The 25584-nt window shown below is 40.8% G+C and overlaps 1 protein-coding gene across 2 annotated transcripts in view; it reads right to left on the bottom strand.

Moving 5' to 3' along the window:
• Positions 1-25584, bottom strand: part of cdi (serine/threonine kinase) — a 221834-nt gene that overhangs the window by 74154 nt on the left and 122096 nt on the right. For both annotated transcript variants that reach the window (XM_083133323.1, XM_083133327.1), the window contains exon 2: positions 17012-17133. In XM_083133323.1, the coding sequence (XP_082989449.1) occupies positions 17012-17133 (122 nt within the window). The remainder of the gene's footprint in view (positions 1-17011; positions 17134-25584) is intronic.

Raw genomic sequence — 25584 nt, 5'->3', positions numbered from 1 at the left:
CACACACGATTGCAATGCATTTTCAGATTAAACAATAAAAATTACATGAATATTCATGACAATAGTGTAGTTCCATAGGACATTCACACCTTTTCATCCCCTTATCCCAGCATACTTTCCCCAAGTAATTCGCTGCGGCACAAAGGATAGGACCAACTGGGGAATTACTCCCTCCCCCCATACTGACCACGCCCCACAATATGTCTGGGATTTACTAATCTTATAAAGGGCGAAACGCCCCTGACAAACACGGAAAAATAAACGGGCAGGGTTTAGGGCTCCCCAGACATCCTGGGGACCCCAACTTTATTACTAATTGGGATTTCGCTTTGATTCTAGTCAAGGCACGGAATACAAACTCAGAAGATGTAACGAGCCATATCTTTCGCGTTTAGGGCCACAAAGACGAACTACCTTTACAGTAACGAACAGCTTGACTATGATTTATAGCTTTCTGCAAGCAGCAACATTATCGTTGGGGGGGGGGGGGGACATCGCATTTCCACTCTGCACAAAAATGTGTCCTGCAGCAGTAAACCACGATACTCCATTCCCCTAACCACATTACAGCCAGATAAGTAAATGCTAGTAACGCTATGGCCGGATTCGGAATAGCGAACAGAACCTCTTGCATGTCTGCAATCTAGATATACAGGCAGATTATACCGGTTGCGGAACTACAAGGATATGTTTTTCAAAGCTGCCTTATTGTTAGGTTGCGTGTACAGTACACCTGACGTTTCTACTTTTGGAAAACAAACAGCGCTGATGATCCAGAACACGAAGGAAACTGGAAACTGTTAATATAAGTAGACCAAAGCCTACAAAACCAGGAAAAAACTAAGCTCTTGTCCCTCTAAAAAAAATCGGTAAAAATGGGTTCTGGACTATGTAAAGAGATATAGCGAGTGAAAAGCGTACAGTCCCAGACAATAAAAATGGCACCTGAAATATTCTTCCCTGATGGCGATGAGTTTGTTGCTCAAATCTAGGTTAGGCAACACACAGAGGGCTGTGCATGGAAGCGAGTATTCCATGTCATAGGTGTCCCATTTTTATTGCCGGTGAGTGTACATCACATATCTTACACTCGAAGTGTGAAGACAAGAAGAAACAGGCCAATTTATTTACCACAGAAATCTGTTAGATCACGATAAATAAAGGATCTGGAGATATACAACAAATATTTAAGAACACTAAGGGGCCCTTATATTAAATTAAAATGACCTCTCATCGATATTCGCATTGCAAGACACAATTTTGTTTCCAATAGATGCACAAAGAATAGACCATAAATTAGGTAAATGCAATACTTGTGAGAGACAGGGCAATGGCATGCGCTTCTAAAGTCGAATCTTAAAAACTGATTGATTGCACTTCGCTTCTCTGCAACTTTTGGCTAATCACGAAGATGAGGATGACTGATGAAGGGACACTAAAAAGAACACCAATGTCCAGGCCGAGATTCGGGTCCACTGGCGTCGTAGCGCGTTGTGCTAACTACTCCGCCACGAAGGTCGGCCAAGCATAAGAAGGAAAGCAGGCGTATTTTAAACACAAAGTGAGCAACAAAGTTTATTGGTGAACAACAAAGTTTATTGGTGAGCAACAAAGTTTATTGTAAGTCCACTTTAAGCTTAGATAGGCTAATAGGGATTGGACCTCCAGTTTAAAGTGGGATGCGAACTAACTGTACTGTGCCTCCACCTGAAATCGAACCCGGAACCCCTTGATCACAAAGTGGCAGTGTCAGCTACTAATCACCGTAGCGTGTGACGAAATCAGGATACCAATATTTGAATCCTGATTGGCTATCCTGGATACGTGTCGTTGGCTCTGTGCCACCCATTGCCATCGTTGCAATTCACCTCCAATGGCAGAAAAGATATATTCGGCTTGACGACAATAGCCCCTATATCCGCCACCAGGACGAAAATCCTTTGGGTGTCCATGAGAGCAATAATTCCCGCTTTCACCGCCGCCTGCAAAGGCCTCAGGTCAAACAGGATATCCTTTTTAATCCAGACGCTGCCAGTGGACGTTTTGCGGCACCTCGGAAAACATGCCGTGACGAAGGCGACATTTCGGTTCATATTTCTGTAAGGAGACGACACTCAGCATGCCATGTATTTTAAGGTCCCGACCTACCCAAAGACCATAATTCTCAGCACAGGAATTCAAAATATTTCGCCCAAGGCTTCTTTACCTTTTCTCGGGATGGACGCAGAAGACTTGGAATTCCAAAGGACCCCTCGGAAAAGTCAGGTATAGTTAGTTCACAATGCGACCTCTGAATCTGAAACACGGAACACCCAAAGCGTATAGGAAAAATAGTCACTGCACATCACTGAACATCCGAGTATAAAAATGGAATGGTTAGATCCTCGCTAAAATGCAAAACTTTACACACAAAAACTAATCATCTCCGTCTGAGATTAGGTTGATGATTCTACATTACGTTTAAAATTCAACAGTAATTTTATTATATTTCGGCTTTCGTCGAAACGATGACATCACATTTTTCCAACGAGTAGACAGTATTTGAAGTTCGACAACTCGGAATTAAGAATCGCAGAATATATGGAGCTTCCAGACCAAAACGACACGGCTACATACATCACTTGGAAACAACACTTCGAAATAGTTGCAACGTTTGCCGGAGTGACACGACACTTTCGTGTCGCTTGGAGTTGACCACTTTTCTCAGACGGCGTGCTTCGTGTTGCCTCGGTTTGTTGGTAGGGCATGCGTAGTGAACGCTTTTCTACAGACTAGATAGGATAAGGGTCGCTTCGATCGGAAAGTATATATTCTCTGTGTGTGTGTGGGGGGGGGGCGCTTCATAAGTCATTATGAAAACTTATCCAGAGCACTGGGGGGGGGGGAGGGGTAGAGTTGTTAAAGATCCAGGAATTTTAAATAAATTCAATTCCGGTCCAGGAGAGAAAATCGGTAAGAATGGGTTCTGGACCGTAAAGAACCTTTTTATCTGTAAAGTATTTCAATTCGGTCCAGGAACCTTTTTCCAGATCAATTTAAATACGCTCCGGGAACCTTTTCTCTAGATAAAGTTAAATGCAGTCCAGGAACCTTTCTTCCGGATAAATTTAAATTCGGTCCAGGAACCTTTTTGCAATGAAACAATACGCAACTTGGACCGAATTTAAATTGTGCGAGAAAAAAAGGTTCTGTCACTTTTGACTAATTGAGAAGATGACGATGAGTGATGATATGATGAAATTGATGAAGGAACACTCACAAAGAGCACCCATGCCCAGGCCGGGATTTGAATCCGAGACCCCAGGCGTCGTAGCACTCTGTGTTAAACACTCTCCCACTGAGGACAGCAGAGAAAGAGACCATTTTTTTGTGAATTAGTCTTCATCAATGACTTATGAAACACAATCCCTACTCTTCTACAACTGGCTTTCAACTCTACAATCACCGGCCTCTGTGGCGGAGTGAGTTGAGTTACTTTTAAGTCCACTTCATGTACAGGTAGGCTAATCGGGACTGGACCTACAGTTTAAAGTAGGATCCGAACCACAGTGCGATGACAAGGCGCCGTGGCGTGAGTTGTTATCACAGCGCTACTACGCCAAGGGTTCCTGCTTCGAATGACAGCTGGGCATGTGTGTTCTTTGCGAGTATCATCAGTTTCATTACATCATCACATATTCTCATCGTCGCGTTTAGCCAAAAGTGGCAGAAAATCGACGCTAAGTAACAAAAAATAAATCAAATCAATTCGAGAATCTCCAATGTGCCCAGCCTGCTAAAAAGCAGGAAATACTCTCGAAAGCCCATTTCAAACTTTTACAATTTTTGAGCACCATTCGTCAATGAAATGAAAGGATCAAGATATAAACGTGACTGAAGAAGGGAAATAAAGGAAAGAGGTAGACCGTGTCTCTAGCTGCAGGTACAACACATTCGATTAATGCTGAACAGATGCAAGTAGTTCGTGACGCGACTCGCAATTCCCAAGGCAAGCATTTAAGGCCATCACACTCAGAATGTGCCAAAAAAGGAGGAAGGGCGAAGGAGAAGTGGAACCGGGTTTCTTTTTCCAGCAGATGGAGCCATTGTTTTTTCCTCGATCTGACTGGCATCAAATTTCACCGGATTCCGGTGAACAATACTCTGCCCATCGTTTTGTTCAAATTGGGTTACGAACGAGACAAGCGAATGGAGAAAGTGACCGGTCCTTCCGCCATTCTAAACATGCCCTGAACTCTTGTGGTCAGTCACAAACGTGAGAAGGGAGGGAAGAAGAAAGGATAACAAGAGAGAATCAGGTCACTGTCTGACCTTGAATGGAACTTCCAAAAGTGCACGCCTAATTCCCATGAAGGATAGCGAGAACCAGTGCTACTGGAGTAACATCGCAAAATCATATCATCTCCAAGTAGCAAGTGCAGCATGAGGCTCCCGCGTTCTTGTTTGGTTCGGTAGATCCTTGTTTCCATTACCGGCAGGTGCCCAGAATTTCAGCGTCGACCCAGGGTATGAAGGAAACTGGGGAGACACTTCCAAGAAATGCGGTTCTGTTGATTGATCCGGTTTATTTTACTTCGAAGGATGAGTGATATAAAATTGATGAAAGGACGCCCGCCAAAAACGCCCAGGCCGGGATTCGAACACGGGATCCATTTCGTCGTAGCGCGCTGTCTAACTACTTCGCCACGGAAGTAGGCAGGCGGTTATCCTCTTGAATGCACAAAGCATGACGCTGTTCAATATTATGCACTAAAAAGCACTAGTGCATTTCAGGCATCACCATCTTAAAGGAGGGGAGGGAGGAATGTAACTTGTGGCTCTCTCTCTGATGGCACTCAAATGCCAAGCTCTCTTCCACGTAGAACAACCTCGACTGCATTTTTGCAGGCTAACGATGCTCTGTCGCCTGGACCCACAGTCAGCATAATTCTCTACGGGATTTGTGTTGTGTCTCGTCCATGTGTGGCCGACCTCCGCCAAGGGTTCCGGACACGAACCCTGCCCTGGGCATGAATGTCGATCAATTCAACATATCATCAGTTCATCACTCATCCTCATTGTCGCGACTAGCCAAATGTGGCAGAAAAGCGACTTAAAATAGCCTAAAATCATTTAAAGTAACTCTCAAGTTCTGTGTAAATACACCGTCAGAAACAGACCAACAAGGACAAATGCAACTAGGGGCATCTCTGATGATATGAGAAGTGAGTATACACGCATTGCAGTCATATTATTAAGTTCTCTGCTTTCGTAAGGGTCTCATCAATAATTAATTTACTATATTCCTTCGTCTTGTTGCAAATTACGGGGTCACCTATCAGCCAACCCCATTCCCAGCTCTAACCTCAACAGTCTCCTAACGATAGCAACAGAATTTGCATTAAAAGCAACCGTAGCTTAGGGAAAGGAGGCGTGAGACGCACATCCAATACTCAATTTATGCATGCACTGGAGCACTTTCGTGCCCTTCAATTGGGTGGAGATCTCGCGCGTAATTTATAGCATGGAAAGCCCTTTTTGAAAGTAGGTGGGAACATTTTGCTCTGCTTTCCAGTAAAATTTCAAAACTTCGTCCTGTTTACTTTTACTTTCTCCCGTCTTCCTGCGCTTCAATGGTCTTCCTTCCTCTCTGCTGCTGCTCTCCGTGAAAGGAGAACGCGATTTTGCTCATGTGAATGTATAGGAAGATGGAGACTAACGCCCTTTCCATTATCGAAAGAAAATATAAACTACAATTATTCTTTAATTTGATGTTTACATTTATGTAATTACATATTCCTTTCCCTTGTATGTAGCCAAGCAAAAGCGATACACTGTTAGAATCTATCGTAAAAATTATAATAGAAGGTGGGCCAAAAGCCTTACACTTAGTAGGTATGCACTGTACAGTAAATTTATGAGGCATTGCGGATACGAATGGCGAACTCGACATGCGCTCAAATGTTTTTTTTTCATGACATCTGCATGGAGGAAAATACTTAGCCTACATCAAAAATTTGGAAATCACGCATCACGCAGGAAAACTTTTCGTTCTACACTTGCGACTTTTTTTGTTGACTTCGCCCTGTATCTCACAACTTGAAATTCATTTTCCTCAAAATGTACGCTTGTTGACTTTAGCCCTTCGTATCCGCAACGCCTCATATGTGCAATACTGTTTATGCACATTTATTTAACACTTCACTTACTGTACCTTTTTAACACAGTTTAATCTCGTAAGAATACTGGTTTGGAATTATTTTGAAAAAATAGATCAAGAACGTGAAACGAATAGTGAAACAACTATAAGGCTACTTTTGGCCCATCCTGTATGAAAAGCAGGAGGCAAGTGTTTCTTATTTAAAATTTAATACTTTATCATGCGTAAAAACAGATAATTATTATCAATTACAGTCGCGTGCACCATGTTTTTAAAACCGAATCATTTAAAATACATTAATTAGGGTAACAATGCTTCATTTAAAGATTTTTAAAACCCATTTTAGAATTTTTAGAGCCTTCTTTTAGAAACCTAAAAATCCGATGCCTACTTATGAGCACACACTGCTGTCACGACCGCAGGTAAGACTAATCGAAACTGGACTTAAAGTTTAAAGTGGATAATCCGAACCACTATGTGCCTCCGCCGAGCACCGAACCCGGAAACCCTTGTTTACAAGGTGGTGGCATTACCGCTACGTCATTGGGAAGGCACGCAGATACAGACGTTAAACTCAGAAAAGCTATCTTCAACTCTTCAGGGCTATGAGCCAAAATATCTCTGGTCGGAGACCTAATACCCTATCAGATCGCCATACAATAGTGTGATTGATTGATGGTTGAAAAATTGCCGTGGGCGTGTCAGGAACGAGGCTATATGGCTCTCGTTACAAATTGATGGGAACGCCCGCCATCAGAGACGCAGGGATTAGTGGCGTGCCCAAGAGAGGTTGGTGGGGGTTATAACCCAACGTCTTTAGCCCAGTATTCCTAAAAAAGAACGTCAAAGGCAGGAGAAGATGACGAAATGAGGACTAACTACTGATAAAATAGCGACATATTGAGGGCTTTGTTTATAATGTATGCATTTTCGTTTCTACGTCCACGGCTTTGGTTGCAAACGTATAAAAATAAATAAAGATTAACCCCCCTCCCTTCCTTAGGGAAGGTAAACCTCTTGTTAGTGGGTGCTTACGTCATAAGAGCAAGACTCTCCTAAACTTTTAGGTTTCTAGGTTCATGGGTATGCGCAAACTCTAACAGTGCAAGTAGAACATTCCACACGGTTGAGAGATCGGTTAGTTCATATGAACTCTCCAGCCTAACTATTGCCAATTTTCGGGGGAACAGGAATAGGTTTATAAAGTCCTTGCCTTGCTTCATCTCACCCAACAGGTTGGTAGGTGCCGGGGCTTCCTGGATATGAGGCCTGCTCGATAATAGGTTTATAAAGGGTTTGGGCTATGAGTTGATGACTCATTGAGTAAGGACAAACTTTTCCATATATTTACATTCTGTAAAAATATTGGTATATTACAGAGCATGGGTCTAGAGGCCATTTATCTATCTAATACTGAAATATTAATACATACTCTAGTGATTGAACATTACGCCTGCCGATATATTTAGTAAATATTCGGCCACATTCGAGGCTCTTTAGGTACGCTACAAGACCGCAGGGGTACACAAGCGTGACTACTTATCCCATGATCTTTGTCACATACGCCGCTCCTAAGATCCGGAGGGGACGAGGATGGGGGAATCTGGATTTCAGGACTATTTTTAGGAGCCTCAAGGTTACCAGCCAATGAATGTTTGCAATTTGCCAGATGTTGAGAGGAAGATGATACTCCGCGGACAGCGTCCTGTGCATGAGGGGAACCTTCGTTGCGTGAGTCACCCACAGCCTGCCTGCGAATTATCTCTCGCATCCTGGTTGCCGCAGTTTGAACAGCGAAGGGATTATGTTCAGCTCTTTCCTGCAGGAGGAAGAAGTAGAAATATTTTCCCCCACACTTTAGATGCAGGCCGAGCATCACGGGTTTCGAAGCGAAGAGGGGTCGAACCGATCAGTTGACCTGCTTACCCCGGAAATTTACATACTTCATTACAAATTTGAAAAATGCAGAACACATTATTTTGACAGTCAATATCAGAAGAAATAAAGTTAATTAGGATTATGTTGAATACCCAAAGTAAAAATTGTTACTTAGGCAAATCGAGTGTAAAATGCAGAAGCCAGGTCACATACCACCGACTCAACAGTTATTCGAAACTCCCAAAAATGAGATTTATTTACAAACTTTAAACCTCAAATTTTCTCGAACTTTCAGAATTTTCTCGGACAAGGTGTGTAAAACATAATTGCTTCTAACAATATAATACTTTATTATTACTAGGTTATAAGAATTATTCGATTGTTCTCCATCCATTCTAAGAATGAAGTTAATGTAAACAAAAACACCCGACAAACTTTAATCAGCTCTCCTGCAAAGTCAGTGCAGATGGACATACGACAAAATAGTATTTAGCCGGAATATTTTTGGAAGAGGGCCTTACACCGTACTGGAACGGTGTACGAACTTGATTCAACCAGAACTAGCCCACAAGTCATCCATCAACCATGACGTTTCTGCAAAGCATACCCACACGCTGCACATTGGACTTGATTTTCAATCCCTGCGTGCAAATATAAATACAATCAGCTCTCTGCATTTTCTGCCAATCACGGTCAAGGTCTGGAAAACACGGTGCCTGGAGAACACGTGAACTTCCTCCTTCGACGATCAAGGGATTGGAGGGGTCTCATGCGATCCGATCACGCACCATTCGGAGAGGACCTCTGCATCCATCGCACACAGGCACATGCGAACGGGCGTAATTGTTAAATGCACGAACATGTACGAAAATGACGTCACTGCCGCTGACGAAACGGAAAAAAGGTTCATGGTTACATACGCACGCGTGCGGTCGCACACATAAGGCTGCCACCAAAGGTCAGACTCACTGGTGTGCAAGATGTAGAAACAGAAGTCCGCTATGTTCTGGTCGCTTCCGCGCTCAGCATTACGCCAAGAAACAGTAAAGCGGCAGGAAGACAGATGAAAACATTCCCTATTGTACAGAGGAACAATGTAATCGCAATTTTTATTGGTTACAATTACTTTAATTATTTTGTTGATGCTAATCATACCTTAGAGGTCTTTACCAAAACAACTTTTAAACACACACAGAGACGCGCGCGCTATATATAACTCTGAAGAAGTACCACATGTTAATATAAAATCGAGAAAAAAAGTATTCAATTTCCTTAAAACGTTCAGAAAAAATAAACTACGCATTTCACAGACTATTACGTGTAAATCTGTATTACTTTTGCCAATGAAGTGTATCTATTAAAAGACTTTTCACTGAATTATCATTTTAAAACAGATTAGGCTTTAAGTTTCCGGAACATAGCATGGCTCTTTAACTTTAGATTTTTTTAAAGTCATTTCATACAGTTTCGGACAAGCTGGGTTAAATTTGTATTCTTGACCATGTTACGTCAAGTTCAGCTCTTCAGGTTAATCGCAACGACGCGGGTGTTGATGATAACATAAAATCTATGTAGTGAAAAACGCAAAGGTAGACAAAAGACCTGTGCAGGACAAACAGTCAACACGTTCCGTTACACTAGACTGTAAGAATTGTGTCAAATATATATATTTTTCTATTTAAAAAAAAAATAGGAATGACAGTATTTCCACAAACGCATTTATTTTAAAACGCGTGACGTAAATTTAAAATTATTATTTTTGACAGGAATTTCCTATGCTATTAGTGGTGGTGATAGTATCTCCGGTGCAACTAAAGTAAGCCGACACTCGTATGAAATTATACATAACGTTTATAGGTGTGTTTCACTTACGTCACAAACTGTTGCACTGTGGATTCGAGCAGCCATGATTGAGGCCAGTTCTTGTAAGCATACGGAATTCAAGCGGACAGGCGGAAGATAGTACCACAGACATTCGTAATTTAAAACGAACGTACAGTTGGTGCAGACGTAACGAACGCTACGTGGTGGACATTTCCTTGCGAACGTCGCAAACATGACGGCTGCGCGCATCCTGACGTCACATGAAACACCTATAGCTAATAGTTTATATTTGTAAATTTTTAATATAAGTTCTGAAAGAACATTCTTCACAACTACGCTACTGCATCCCACGTGTTCTCACGCAGTGTTCATTGTTTGAACTGGATTCTTAGATTAAGTTTGACAATTTAGCAGGGATTAAAATATAAATATGTCTGCTCGTTTGCCGAGAGCATGGTCAACTTTCGATCTCGACACTGAAGTTCTCATGTTCGAGTTCCGGCCTGGGCATGAGTGTCAAGTACTCGACTTGCCCTCGGGCGGGATGCTTCTCCCAGGTGGGATATCATCCTAGGACAACGAGCATTCTACATCACCAAATCTGCTTCTAAAGTCCTCGACTTCGGTGTTCCTCGGGTGTTTCCTAGCATCCGGCGCGGAGACCGCCTCTCTGGCAGTGACCCTCTGTTGCCGCGTATACCTACGAAGGAACTGGCGGTCACACAACCAATTAGGCCTACTGCTTGGGCAAGAAGCGGTAACGTTAAAATTCCCCCTCTCCACAGCAGCCAGTAGGGAAACAGGATTTTGTCAAAATAACCGTTCTGCGCTACGAATGGATACCGGTTGGTGCGGCGGCTCCATTATAATCATCACTCAACCTCATCGTCCCGATGAAACCAAATCAATCACCTTTCTGCCACTTTCAGGTTTGGTTTGAGTTGGTGTTTTTAAGTCCACTTTATGCACAGTAAAGCTAATCGGGGCTGGACCTACGGTTTAAAGTGGGATCCGAACCACTGCGTCTGTGTGTATCGAACCCGGGACCCCTTGATTACAAGGCAACGACGTTCTGCCACTTTCGGCTAATCGCGAAGATACGATGACATTGAAGGAACACTCGCAAAGAACACCCATATCTAGGCCGGGATTCGAACCCGTAACCTACGGCGCCGTAGCGCGCTGTGCTAACCATTCCGCCACGAAGATCGGCTTGGCAAAAAAAATGACTTCAAATAAGATATAATATACAACATATAAATATGGAGGAGGTTGAAGGTCACCTATCTTCAGCAGGTTAATTCTAACTGGAAATACAAAAACCCAGGCCAAGGTTATCGAAACACACAATCAGCATTCATCCATTCAACTTACAACTGGAAGAGCGATCCCAATTAAGTTTTTCAGCATGGGTTTGTCAAAGCAAAGATTTGGCGAGGGATTACAAGTGTGGTTTACAAAACCTTGAGCGATAAGCGAACTCTTACCAACTACACACTAACTTCCTTGAGAAGGTGGTTGGTTATCACTTCATTACCTAGAACGACCGGTCTGCACGAAGACCTTGCAGCACCATGCGCTCGCCGATAAGGAAGGAAGAAGTGGGTCGGTAATTGCGAGGAAAAGCCTTCTTCCAATATCCCCTCTATCCACAACTTCAGTAACGAAGTTACCACGGAGTAACCAACTTAAGAAGCAGCAGACCTGAGAGAGAACTTAGAAATCCAAAATCACAACGCCATTTTTTCGGGTTTGCGAAATTTTCTGCAAGGTTATGTTTTTAACATCCTAATGGAGGCTATTCCAAGAGTTTAAAAGTGGGATTGGTAAGACTGAAGTATGACTCAATGGGAATATAACTCCGGACCACTTGATTACAAAGCGAAACATTAAACAAGCATTTTTGGGGGGGGGGGGGCAGGGGGGGCGAACATCCATATCGGCAACCCTGAGTTTCTAAGAATACCTTACAAAAATACACACAAAATGTTGTTTATGTCGTATTTATACCTGCCCGACCCTGTGGCCGAGTGGTTAGCACATCGCGCTGCGACGCCAAGGGTCCCGGGTTCGAATCCCGGTCGGGCTTGGTTGTTTGTGAATGTCCATTCATCAATTTCATCATTTCATCACTCATCCCCATCTTCGCAAATTAGCCAAGAGGCACAAAACGCGAAGTAAAATAAACTAAATCAACTCAACAACTCGTATTTATACCTTTTAGGTTAATCGTGATGATGAAAATGATTGATGACTATTTTTACTTAGCGTCGCTTTTCTGCCACTCGTTACTCACCGCGAAGATGTAGATGAGTGATGATATAATTCAAGGGACACTCACAAAGAACCCCCTTGCCCAGGCCGGTATTCGACCCCAGGGTACTTGGAGTCGTAGCGCCCTGTGTTAACCACTCCACCACGGAGGTCGGCAGAATGGATGAGGAACTGATAAAATCATGACGGGATAACAAACTAATGCACCAATACCTTCACCCAGGGTTCGAACCTGGAACCTCTGGCATCGTAGCGCGTTACGCTGACCACTCTATCACGTAGACCGTTTCACAAACGTCCAGTAACATTTCAATTTCTAACAAAAAAAAATCCTTCGATCCATTTTATATCTCAAATCCAATATCACTAAGGAACAACTATACCTGTCTGAACACAACGTAATGCCAGAAAGGGTTTATGCAACATGTAAAATACCTCGGCAATGCACGTAGCGAATCTTCAATATCATAAGTAGTAATATAATTTTGGCAATTAATAAACGCATTTCGGTAATAAATGAAAACGCCGGTTTGTGTTTTCAAGTTTCCCTCAAGAAAATGAATGCAAATATCCTTATAAATAAATCATGACTCAAAGTCTAGGTTAAGTCTACGTTATGCTCAGATAACCAAACCTGCAGTTTAAGTATAGAATCGGAACCACTGCTCAATGCGCCTCCACTGGGGATTCAAGATTACAACGAAAAACCTAATAACAGCCGTACTCGCAGGCGACTCATATATGCACAAAAGAATACAGCTTGTAACCTAAACCAATCCCAAAAGATCGAGTATTGGACAGATCTGGCAAGAGTTCAATAGAGACTCATTTTAACGTTCCTTTTTTCCCCCTGATCCGATATCTCAACTTTATGGAACTTCTTTCGCGAAAACTGGCAAAGCTGTGCGTGAGGTAAACAACCCTGGGGAATTAAGTGATAACATATATCTTCTGAGAGATGACGGCGCGTTACCACATGTCAGCTTCTCCAATCTCGATAAACAACGTCCCTCCCATGGTCCCTTCTGAATTTAGCAACAACTTTTTGTCCTGTAGACGCTGCAGCTGCGACTTGCGAGTAGCGAAATCGGGGAAAATACAGAATTGTTTATTAGGGACGAAAGGGGTAGGAATTCATAACTAATTTTATGGATTCGTGTAATGAAGATTTAGTGAAAAATCCAATACTGGACTCCAGGGAATCGGGTGGGAAAATTCAAACCTTGATTCGAGAATCAGACCAGTTTTCTGTTTTTTATATAGGTTATTTTACGCCACTTTTCTAGGGGTGTCAACAATGAAATACGTACAATAAGCACATATCAATGACTTACCCAGGACTGGAGGATCACTGGTATAGTCGAGAATCATGTACAAAAAAATTAAATCTTTGAATCGAGATTCAGGAGGGGAAAAATAGTCCTGAATTCGAGAATCAGATGGGAAAAATACAATCTTGGGAGTCTCGAATCGGATGAAAATTCAATCCAGAATTATTATTATTGACAGTAATGTGCCTCCGCTTTGGCATCAGCTAATAAAATAAGGGTATTATATAATACAAATTATCTGGTGCAAATCCAACCCAGAATCGGAAATCAATTGAAATCCAATCAAGAAACGGGAATTGAAAGAAAATCCAATACAGAAACGGGAATTTAATCTAAATCCACCCCCGGAACACGGAAATTTGGTGTAAATTCAATTCTGGACTTATATGGGATAACTGCATGAGCTTTGCCTTGTTCTCTCAAACTTACGTTTACACAATGCATTAGGAGAGGAAAAGAGCATTATTAAGAGACACGAGAGAGAACTTATCTTTATGGCCCATCGATAAGCATCACAGCTGCATCAGTAAATCGAACACAACTAATCCCGCAAGACCTTTAGGTATTTCGTTAATCAGAGCGTACTTCACGAATGTAAGCATATGTATTAATAAACTTGTGATATATAGCTATGTCATTCATTAAATACCTTGCATGCCAATCAGCAATGTCATATGTACCTCATTATCGCGATAATACCCGCTGAAAAAAGTGTTGTGGAGGTTGAGACTACCGATATTAGATGTCTGTCCATATCTCTATAGATGATAATAAGTGATATACAGATAATATAGTTAACCTACTGACGGCCACGTAACATTAAATAGAGTAGGGCCGCCCGTAGTGGTAGTAAGTCGTCGCCTTGTAATCAACAGAAATCTGATTCGATACCTGGTGGAGCAACAGGGGTTCGGATCTCACTTTAAACTGTAGGTCCAGTCCCGATTAGGATCCCTGTTGATAAAGTGAACTTAAAAACCAGACTCAAACATTAAATATAATTATTACCGTATGTGCTTTGCTAACTTTTTAGAACTGTTTCATCCTGAGACTTGCATTCAGTAACTTTTAAGCAAATCATGACATATATTTATCACGGATATTTCTCTGCTTTGTCATCTCACAAGTTTGAACAGGACACGTGTTTCATGGAAGATGAGTACTATACGTACTACTCTCTTATCACGTGTTGTCTCACTGTCTGGCACAATAATTTTCCGAGAACCTGTCACTATTTGCATTACGGACTTGTAGTCACAAAGTACACAGAACTGTTGTCTCAGAGCTCAGACTGGAGCTTCCCTTTCCCTTTGAAGAATATAGAGCACAAGGAAGATAAATTTAGGTTCAACAATTAACAGTGAAGAAGCTTCAACAGTGTTTGTAGTTTTGTATTTATTATTTTGCTCTAGCCAGCTTCCACTTTGGAATGGTTAGAGTATCGCGATGCCAAGTCAGGGAAATTCCTGTTAAGGCATGAATCTTTCAATAACTCATTATTCATCTTCAGTCGTTCGATTAGCCTACAGAGCAAAGATACACTATCCGAAATACAAATTTTACATATACACACACGTCTCTCTCATTAGGGGGCAGATTAATTGGTGTGGATACATCGGTAAATTGCTATTTTTACCGATCAAATGTTTCTATTAATAGCCAATATTTCATCAATTTTAGTTGTTTTTTTTAGATTATGTAAAGGTACGCCATCCTTTGGTAATTTTTCATACAGACTCAACCTTCACGTAAAATTACACAGTCGCTCCTGTGGGCGATCGCGTTCAGAGAAAGATTGGCGATCTCGCCGCAGGCAGTCCCAGGTTCGAGTCCTGGTGTGCGAGTTTCCTTGAACTCCCCTTCATCAATTTAATTTAATCTGCTTCCATCTTCATCGTCGCGATTAGCCAGAGAGGTAGAAAAGCGAAGTAACAAAAATTATTTAATTTCTGTCTGCTAATGACACTCGCAAACATCACAAGAAAGGGAATAATCAAAAAATTATTACACAAATTGTTTCAAATTGTTTGCGCACAATGATCATCGTGAATTGGAGGAGAATATAGGTCTATACCAAATGCAATGGCCTCCCCAAATGCAATGGCCTCCCCAATAACTGACTGAAGTCGTGCACCACGATGTCCCCGTAAATCCATCTTCTTGTGAACTTGTTTCACCAGGAAATGTGTAAATAATCACTTAAATGTGACGCTTATACGTACTTACAAAAATCGCAACGATAAGCAAGGAAAAAATAAATAACACCCACTCTTAAAAAAGAAAGAAAAAAATCTTGTCGAACAAAGCCGCAACAAAACGTCCCAACGGAACTGTTCAAGGCGAGTAACAACGCGACACGCCAGAATGCATCCGCTACACCCGTGATTTACAAAACAGAGAACAATAAGTGTTGGGCCATTGGCTGGAAATAACTCTGCGAAAATGCCTCTCAAAAGGTCCACCTGTAATTTGTATGGTAACGACCCACCCAACCATATCCTGTCTCGGTCTACCGCAGAGCTGAAAGACACAATGCTAACAGCGTGGTCGTAATGGTAAGCACTTCTCGCGCTACTCAGTCAATATTAACGCAATTTATTATTCAAAGGATTTATGACACTCCCACTGTTTACTTGCGCTCATGCGAACAACAGATATGGTTATAGAAATGGTATTTTTCATGTGAACAAGAGATATGGTTATAGAAATGGTATTTTTCATTCATAAACTCCATTGCTTGATATCTATCATATATCCGACGTTTGGTCCCTACTAGCAACATTCAAGTGATCTTTTTCGTACCTAAGACATTGTGGGTATGAGTACTTTGTTGTCCAACATTATTTATATGTAGAAGGTCGTATAATTATTTAAAAATCTACAGATGTGACATATTAGACGCAATATTTCCAAAAAATATCTGTTTGCGGACTTTTACGACTTTGAAAAGTGACTGACTGAATTATAGTTTTAAGTCCACTTCATGCACAGCAAGGTACTGGCCCTACAGTTTAAAGTTGGACCCGAATCACTATGTGCCTCCACTGGGTATCGAACCCTGGATCCCTTGATTACAAGGCGACTACATTACCACTACGCAATTACAAATTCTGCCACCGCCGTAAAGTTAGGTAAAACACATAACGTCATGCAGGGAAGAGAGTATTTTTTTTTTATCATTTCCGGTGACTGTACATATGTAGTACCAAATTCGAACCAGGTTCAAACGGTTCGGACCACAAAACGTTAGCAATTGCAGGCTGGAAATTATAAGGTTTAAACTATTTTGAAAAGTCCATTATGTTCGAATTCTACAAAGCAATCTGTGCAGGTTAGTAGAAGAATGATATATGTTGATTCAAGTTAAGCCACAAACATTTTCTTCCGTAGATACTGACAGGTCATGCTCAAAATCTTAATTCATATGCCTTCATATTTCACACGATTCGAGACTAACTATCTGCTTGAAAACACCAACATTACAAAATAACAAATACATGCTCCCCTGCGCTGCAAACGGCAGAAAGCCTCTGCTTACTTTAATGTGATGAGTGATGACACTTACCCAAGGATATTAGGATGGGAGAGTTGATTCATTAGCTGCACCTCCCGCAACATGTTTGGCCGATTCGACCTGAGCAAGTTCATTTTCAGCACCATCACCTGGCCCGTTGTTCGATGGGTCACCTGTAAAGACAAGGGTTTACGAGTTAGTACAATATTGTGTATACATGCGAAAATATCTAACACAATTGATAACTTATGTACGGGTAGAGGGGTTGATTTTAACAACAAGCCATTTTAGAAACTCCAGAAGTTTGAAGCATAAAAGCCAAGACGAGAACCAAGTGCACATATCGCCGGCTAAATACCGCTTGGTCGTATGTCCATCTGCACTAACCCTTCAGGAGAGCTGATTGAAGTTGGGTTTATATACATTTATATTCTGTACATTTTGAATACACTGCACCATTTGCGCAAATATTTTATTATTGTTGATAATTCACACCACTTAGCATCCAATACATTGCTTTGCAACGTGACACATTAACATGTACGGATAATGTCATCGACTCACTTCCGACGAAAAGCTGAGTACGACAAAACAGCATTCAGCCGGCGATATGGAGGATGGAGGTATGGGCAAGTATGAACGATGAACATCCATTACAAAAGCCTTGTAAACACCAAACCCCAGTGATCTTCAGCGAGTGAAAATAGTGATTATGCATCAAAGAAATGAAAATTCCCTTCAAACAGTTCGCTGTTGTCACGTAACTAAAGCAAGCACAAACTAATTTTATTATTCTCAAGGCTTCCTTAATGCCTATTTACCCTTTATTCCGAATAAACAAGTCTCGTTGCATCATTTCCGGTTATTATTCTACTGCATCCATCATGAATTTTAGTTGTTGTTATTTAGCGTCGCTTTTCTTAAACTTTTGGCTAATCGCGGCAATGAGCACTGATTAAATTGATGAAGGGACACTCACATTCGCCATTCGAATTCGGGAACTTCGGTTTACCACTTACCGACTCAGCCACATACCCGCCTACATGTCATTTACTATTCGTTAACTTTTTCGTACTCGATAAGAATATTTGATACAAAATATTAAAAATGCCGTATATGGAAACAAAAACTAAACTTGATCAAACTGTAAACTTCAATTGTTACCGGTAACCAGGGTGGTATTTGAAAGGGGCATGAAGGTTACTTTGCTAATTTTTTGCTCTTGGGGCGGGGGAAACAAGTATAATTGTTATATAATAAGCAAATGATTCAAGAGCCTATTGGAATTTTTTCCTGTATTTTTTAACGCACTGTTGGTAACACAGTAAGTTGTACTCAAAAGTCTTTTGACCGAACTTGATTGGAACCGGAGCTGAACTTCACTTCTATCCTGAAGATGAGTGACGTTAGCTGTTAAAAGCTTCGAAATCCTTCCAGAACTCACCCGGTCGATAGCCCAAGAGAATCATTCATCGCTAGGAAAGCTTCAAGACTTACTTAGAATGGTTAGTATCTCCATATACCTCACACCATAGTAATAAACAATTAATTGAGATAAAAGACTTGTGTACTAAGAAATAACCTTCCTAAATTCATAAAAAAATTACTTTGCTTCTTAAAATTAACTATTTTCAGTATTCAAACCAGAAACAAATTATTCTAAGACTGATTTATCCACACACCCAACCACTCCAAGATTTTCCCCAAATCCTTCAATAAATGTAGTATTTCATCACTGTGTGGAAAGACAGGAGGTTAATTGATGCAATTCAGAACGTAAACTACTGAACAGTATCTTAAAAAGATGATTCCAGCAGCAAGAAATCTGAATCCAATAAATATTCCAACTGCCATGGAATACGTGTGCGCCTACACCAAACTACAATTTCAGAAGAACCATTAAAAATCTTCAAAGCAAAAGTTCAAAGTAAACTGTGCCACATTTCACACAAAACTGCACATAGACAAATATATCCACATAATATCACCCAAGAGACTTGCATTAACAGTGCACACTAATTGCAGAGAGTTTCGCTTCTGACAGGAATGTCTTTGTACCATACTTTCATATCTTAAAGCACGGCTACCTTCATTATAGAGCATGAATTCAACTTTCAGTGTTCTTCAAGAAAGCCAACGGTTTTCCAAGTAAACTGCAAGTAATTGTACGCTCTGTTAATGATGTGTGCAGAAAGCACTACGTTCCAAGATGTTTTTCTTCATCTGTATTTTTTTCACACGGCTCGGCCTCTTTACGGATCGCACAGTAGGTACTATAGGGGCGCGCGTATGTTACATACTCTACAACTTTACAGTATGTATGTAACCCACTTACTTGCTGTTTTAGTAATTTAATTAAAGTTCGTGGCACGACAGGTGCTTTGAAATTAAAGTCGTGCCAAGAGATGACTGCATATCGAACCTGGATTTCCCGCACTAGAGGCAAAATTGTTGACATTTCAGCTAAGCAAGAGTTCTCATTTAATTGACAGTGTGTAAAAATTATGTTTGTTGCAATTGCATCGCAAATAAATTTTAAGTCAACTACATGCGCAGGTACGCTTATCTAGACTGGGCCTACAGTGCGGTCGAAACCAACATTGTCGGACTGTGTAGTGGAGTGAACGCAGGTTTGAACCTTGGTTAAGGCATCAATTTCAGCCTCATCGCCGCGATTAACTCAAGAGGTGGAAAAGCGACGTAAATTAACAGAGAGAGATAGATAGAATCTACCGGTGGTGCTTGACTCCAACAGGAAAATAGAACCGCAGACCCCCTTAGCCACTACAATATCGGGGGTACCTATGTGCAGTATATTCTATGCTACAATCGCTGAAACGAAGAAGGATAAATCTAGAGATGACTTTCGAAAATATAATGTGGAATATAATAAGAATGTAATTATCTGGAATCCGCACTTATTTCGGCAAATATTTAATATGGATACGCATACACGAAAGAAAAAATATATAATTGCAATCTTATTGAATCAAACTTGTACTCTCGAATTTACTTGACCAGAGAGGCATAAAACTATTTGTTCATAATTGTGTGCAAGCGTCATTCTTCGCAAAGAAACAAGAGAGCCAATGTAAGCCGAGTCATTGATAAGTTAGTGAATCTAGATATTAGTTAAGGTATGGTCATTGGAATGCACATTGACACTACAAAAATATGCAACCGGGTTGCTATCAAAAGTGGATTTAACACCTTAATTGGGTAACGCAACACGAACGTTAAAGGTCTCTATACTTGGTATTGCTTGACAGCCAATGGTGTAACAAGACACCAAACAACGCCAATTCTTCATTAAGACCAAAAGCAGTGGCAACGCAGTTGCATGGGTTTTAGAGTATAGCAGTTGTTCCCAAAGATGCTGGCTTACAAGGGCGCCGCGAAATGTTTCAATATTTTCACTGAAATTACACATATTCCAAATATGTGCTTAATTAGTACTTGTGACACGGAGAAGGACAATCGAGCAGGAGCTGCTGCAACAAGAAAAGACGTGGTTGGAGGTCAAAAGTTTAGCGAAGAATCGGACAAGATGGAAATGCTTCACGGAGGCCCTATGCTCCACCAGGAGCGATAGGAAATAATATTTTATATATATATATATATATAAATACATGTAAAATATATATCTGAATTTGAAATATGCGTTTATTTTGTAACTTAAGGCAAGTAACCTAACCACACTAACTGAGCGTTGCAAGTGTTAGATAGGCCTACATTCTGACTTGCGCGCTGCGGAAAAGTTTTGAAACACTAAGGGTGCCTTGAAACGAAAACTTTTGGGAACCCCTGGAGTATAGAATCCTCGACTGCAGTGCGTCATGGTAACTACTAGATCACGAAGACCTGCTCTAAAGTGCAATACGCGTTCTTGCTAAAGTTTCATCTAGGCGAGAAAAGCACTTCACCGGGATATAAGTAAACTATACAATGCCTACCAAGACAGCAAAGATAATCGATCTTCATGTTATCTCAGCTCATCTTTTAGTTTCCCTTTCACTGGATTATACCGGCACATGTTCGCCTTGCTAAGCAATTTGCTCTAGTTCCCTTCAAGCTTTCTACACTTGTTTACCGGATAATGTTTTTAGGAAATGCAAAGTTCTGGACTACAGGAAGATGTACTGGTATTTTATTAGCATGCTGCTAAAGTATTTTAACGCTTTCTCCTTTCATCCAGGAAGAAAATGTTATTACAAATTAGAATTCATTCATCCGTTACGACGTTCTCTAAATCTAATTCTGATCCTTTCTAGTCGATACCTCACATCCGTTGACAGCATTACGGAATGCGATGAAACTCAACTGCTGATGATAATTCCTTTCTCAATAACAATGATTTGATTTTTATTTAATGTCGCTTTTCTTCCTATTTTGACTAATCGCGACGTGGAGGATGAGCGATATAATGAAACTGATGGACATTTGCAAAAAACACCGATGCCCAAGCCAGGATTCGAACCCGGGACCCATGTTGTCGTAGGGCCCATAATAATGAAAATCCTCTTTCAACACATTACTTTACATGCGAGTAAGGTAGAACTATGAGTGCTGGCGCTGCTGTTGTGAAAAAGAGAGTTGATGTCACTTTATGCACAGAATCTAGTCAGGAATCTATCTGCAGTTTAACGAAAATTCAGATTCGTGAAATTTGGCGTTTCCATCAGGGATTGAACTTGTGAACCATTAATTACAAGCTACTGCGATTATAAGCTTTCAACGAGGCCCTTAAATTCGAGAACGTCTGATACGGTAATACCCATACGAGCAACACAGCTTACATGATTGGGGGGGATAAATAATAAGTACTATTTTGGAGAATGAGACACGTAATTAAGAATAAAATGAATTTGATTGATTGATATAGTTTATTTAACGTCGTCTTTCTGCCATTTCTGGATAATCGCGATGATGGGGGGGGGGGGGGGTTGGATGGTGATAAGATGATATGTATGGAGGGGCCATCACAAACACATAAGGGCAGCACAAAACACAAGCCCCACAGAGCTTGTGGCTCGAGGCGCCAGAGCTTCTTTAGTCTCAAATTGGAGGTTGACATTTGGATGCTACCCCTGCTCTACCGTCTGAATTCGCGAAACAAGTTAACATAACCATTACTGGAAACAGCACATGAAATTTATCAAAATGTCAAATCTGTAGTTTCTGTTCAAGATATTTCGTAATTTGTTTTCGTTTGTTTAAAACAATAGTTCCACCTCAGTAAAATTATATATAAACAATGGTTTTTGAACTTGGGACCTACCGTTCTGTTTGCTCAAATAACAAAAGCTCTAAGTTATAGCAGAGATAAATTGTGAGTGGTGGGGGAATCATTATGAATCAAAAAGCTAATTTGGCAAATGAAGCTCGACATACTGCAGTGCAGTCTTCCTGCAGTATACGAGGCGGTGCCAAAACCCGAATGTTATATTTTTAGCAAACAGCTTTTACCTTGTCCTTTAGCTTGAATATCACGGTGGCAATTGCCTTCCACCGATGCTACCTTTCTAGCATTGCTAACGATGCAATTTTTTCGCACGAACTTTTGCGCAGGTTTTCTCTCCGACCGTTCTCGACGGGACTTGCAATAAATTCGACTTTCGGCCAACTTGATGCAAGTGTCCCGTGACCTTCTTGGCACCTTGCAGGGTTCAACGAAGTTTTCAAATTTTATTATGCACCAACGTCTTGAAAAGGAATACCTGCATCCCTACGCATTAGGAAAAGTGATATTCCTTGTACTTCTACCAAAATAACGACAAATTACAGTATTATTTCACCAACAAACATTATCTTACATGGCTACGAAACATTCAACTTTGGCGTAATTTAGAACACACTAGACTTTTAGAGAACTTGAAATCCAATCCAGTGTACGGTATATGTATATATATGTGTGTGTGTGTGTGAGAGAGAGAGAGAGAGAGAGAGAGAGAGAGAGAGAGAGAGAGAGAATCAAAATTTTTGGGTATTTTGCACCCTTCAAAATACACGAGGAAAAATTCCGATACCTAGAATCTTTACTTAGTTTTAAAAGAGGTGAACGAGTCACTTGAGAAGGGTTTATACACAATATAAAGTGTGTAATTCTAAGAATTAAATTTAAAGTGTTGTTAAGAGTTCCACCGGGCAAACGGTGTTAAGCATTAGCGTTATCTGTGTAGAGACTGCTGAAAGCTTTTATCGCTGACCTGCACGCAATCGATACCATCCTGCAGATATTCGCTTCTCCTCTTTTCAACAGAACTTTGCCAGTCTCACTGTTGGGTGACTTCTTCGACTTCCCGTCTGAAAATGACGTCACGCTTGCTTCGTCGGGTGCATTTCAGCCAACCAACCACAAACCGCAGTGTGCCTTCTCCTGTGTGGTCCACGGTCTACACACATCTTTCTGCCCGTCGGTAGTGCGAAGCAGCAGCGTTCGCAGTTCTCCACCTTGCACTCGCATCTGCTCGATACCAGTGCATTCAACAAACTTTTGGGGGGCATCTCTTATCCATAATTAGGTAATTTCACGATTTTTTTTTCGGACGCCCTGTATTTACTAGTATAATTTATATGTTTTACTTCGGTTTTCCGACACTTTTGGCTATTCGCGAAGATGAGGATGAATGGTGGTACGATGAAATGCATGAATGGACAAACAAAAACAGACACGTATCTAGAAATATATATTTCGGCAGAGGGGGTTCAAACCAAGTGTCTCAGGAATAATAATGTTTAAATTAAAATTATATGAAATACTAATTAAAATATATAAGTTAATATTATATTGCTATTACACTAATAGGTAAAACGATGGCATCATAATACAGTGCGTTTCTAAAGTCCCCCGAACTCTGACTTTAAAAATTCATTGTTGAGCAACAATGCAATTCTTTTTAGAAACTGTTGCTTGTGATTGTTTGTTGGTGTTGTTGGAAGATACAAATCAACACTAGACGACAATGAACACAACGATGCATGCGCAGTAGGTAGCAAGAATGAAAGCCAGATGTCCAGTTGAAAACGCACACGAATTCAGTTCACCATGAGTCTTACACGGGAGCAGAGGGTTGCTAATTTCATACGAACGCCGTATAGAGATCATTCATAGGAGATATCCCAACGTTCCTTTACCTGGAAAAACAACAGTGTATGATTTAATAAAAAAAAGTTTCGTGAAACAGGAAACGTTGCAGATAAGCCAAGGAGCGGACGACCATCAATTTTCACAGAAGACTTTCTTGTGGATGTTGGTGAAAAATTCCAGAAATCCCCTAGGAAGTCTCTGAGGCGGCTTTCACAAGAGGTAGAAAAATCTTTGTCATCTTGTCACAGGGCTGCAAAACGTCTGAAGTTCCGAGCATACAAGGTGCGAGTAGTTCAAGAGCTACGCCCGTTGGATTTCGAGAAACGCAGAAATTATTCTCAGTGGTTCAACAGATTTACGCGGAACAATGTGGTCAACAAACTGAACAAAACATTTTTCAGTGATGAAGCCTGGTTCCATTTGTGTGGATACGTGAATAGTCAGAATACACGGATATGGGTTACAGAAAATCCTCATGCATTACATGAAGTTCCACTTCATTCTGAAAAAGTGGGAGTAAGGTGCGCAATTTCAAGGACAAGAATTGTGGGTCCAATTTTTTTTCAATACGACTGTTGATTTAGAAGTGTATGGTAACATCATCACTCAATTTGAAGCCTTGCTTGAGGAAGACGAACGTTACTGTTGGTTCCAAAAGGATGGAGCAACGAGCCATACATCAAATGAGTCAATGGAGATGCTCACACATTTCTTTGGGGATCGATTGATATCGAAAAATTTGTGGCCGCCTCGCTCGCCAGACTTAATCCCTCCAGACTTTCATTTGTGCGGCTATCTTAAGAACATAGTGTACAAAAACAATCCAAGGACAATCCAGGACCTCAGGAGAATATAACCAGGTGAGCGACATCTCGGTCACAACACTGCACAAAGTGGTGGAGTATATGTGCCTAGAAGTTGATGGTAAACATTTTCAACATCTTCTCTAAATGTTAAACTTTGTTGTTCAACCTTATGTAAGAAAAAACTGTAGTCACATGTAAATATTTTCATGTTATAATAATTGAAATGTGAAGTTTTTATAATTGTTTATCATTTTCTTCAATTGGAGTTCGGGGACTTTAGAAACGCACTGTAATCGAGATATGACAGCTCGTATTCATTATCTACCTTACCTGTAATTAAGATCGGCATAATTTGTACAAAAACAAGCATCCTGGCAAAGAGATTTATGTCAAATAGATGAAGAATTGAATATTTATTGCATAGCAAAAAATAATATTAGACCCAGTTGGCGAAATGTAAAGTTCCGGATTAATATTTTAAGCATATTATCAGAAATATTAGTGTGCAAGCATAAATCCTTGACAGTGTCTTTCAAAACCCGTATGGTCCCAATATAATCCTTGCCTTCCAATAAGTTCAGAGGATTATACAGGGCGTGAGTCCAGACGACAGAGCCTCGTTAATCTGCAAATGGCAGTCCAGGGTGCACTAGGTGGAAGGGAGGTTCACATTTGAGTACCCTCAGAAAGGGGAAGTATTTACGAAACCAAGAAAGAGTGCGGCAGCAGCA

This window comes from Lepisma saccharinum, chromosome 1 (genome assembly GCF_977018435.1).
Source record: "Lepisma saccharinum chromosome 1, izLepSacc3.1, whole genome shotgun sequence".
NCBI lineage: Eukaryota > Metazoa > Arthropoda > Insecta > Zygentoma > Lepismatidae > Lepisma > Lepisma saccharinum.
This window is presented reverse-complemented; position numbering and strand designations above follow the sequence as displayed.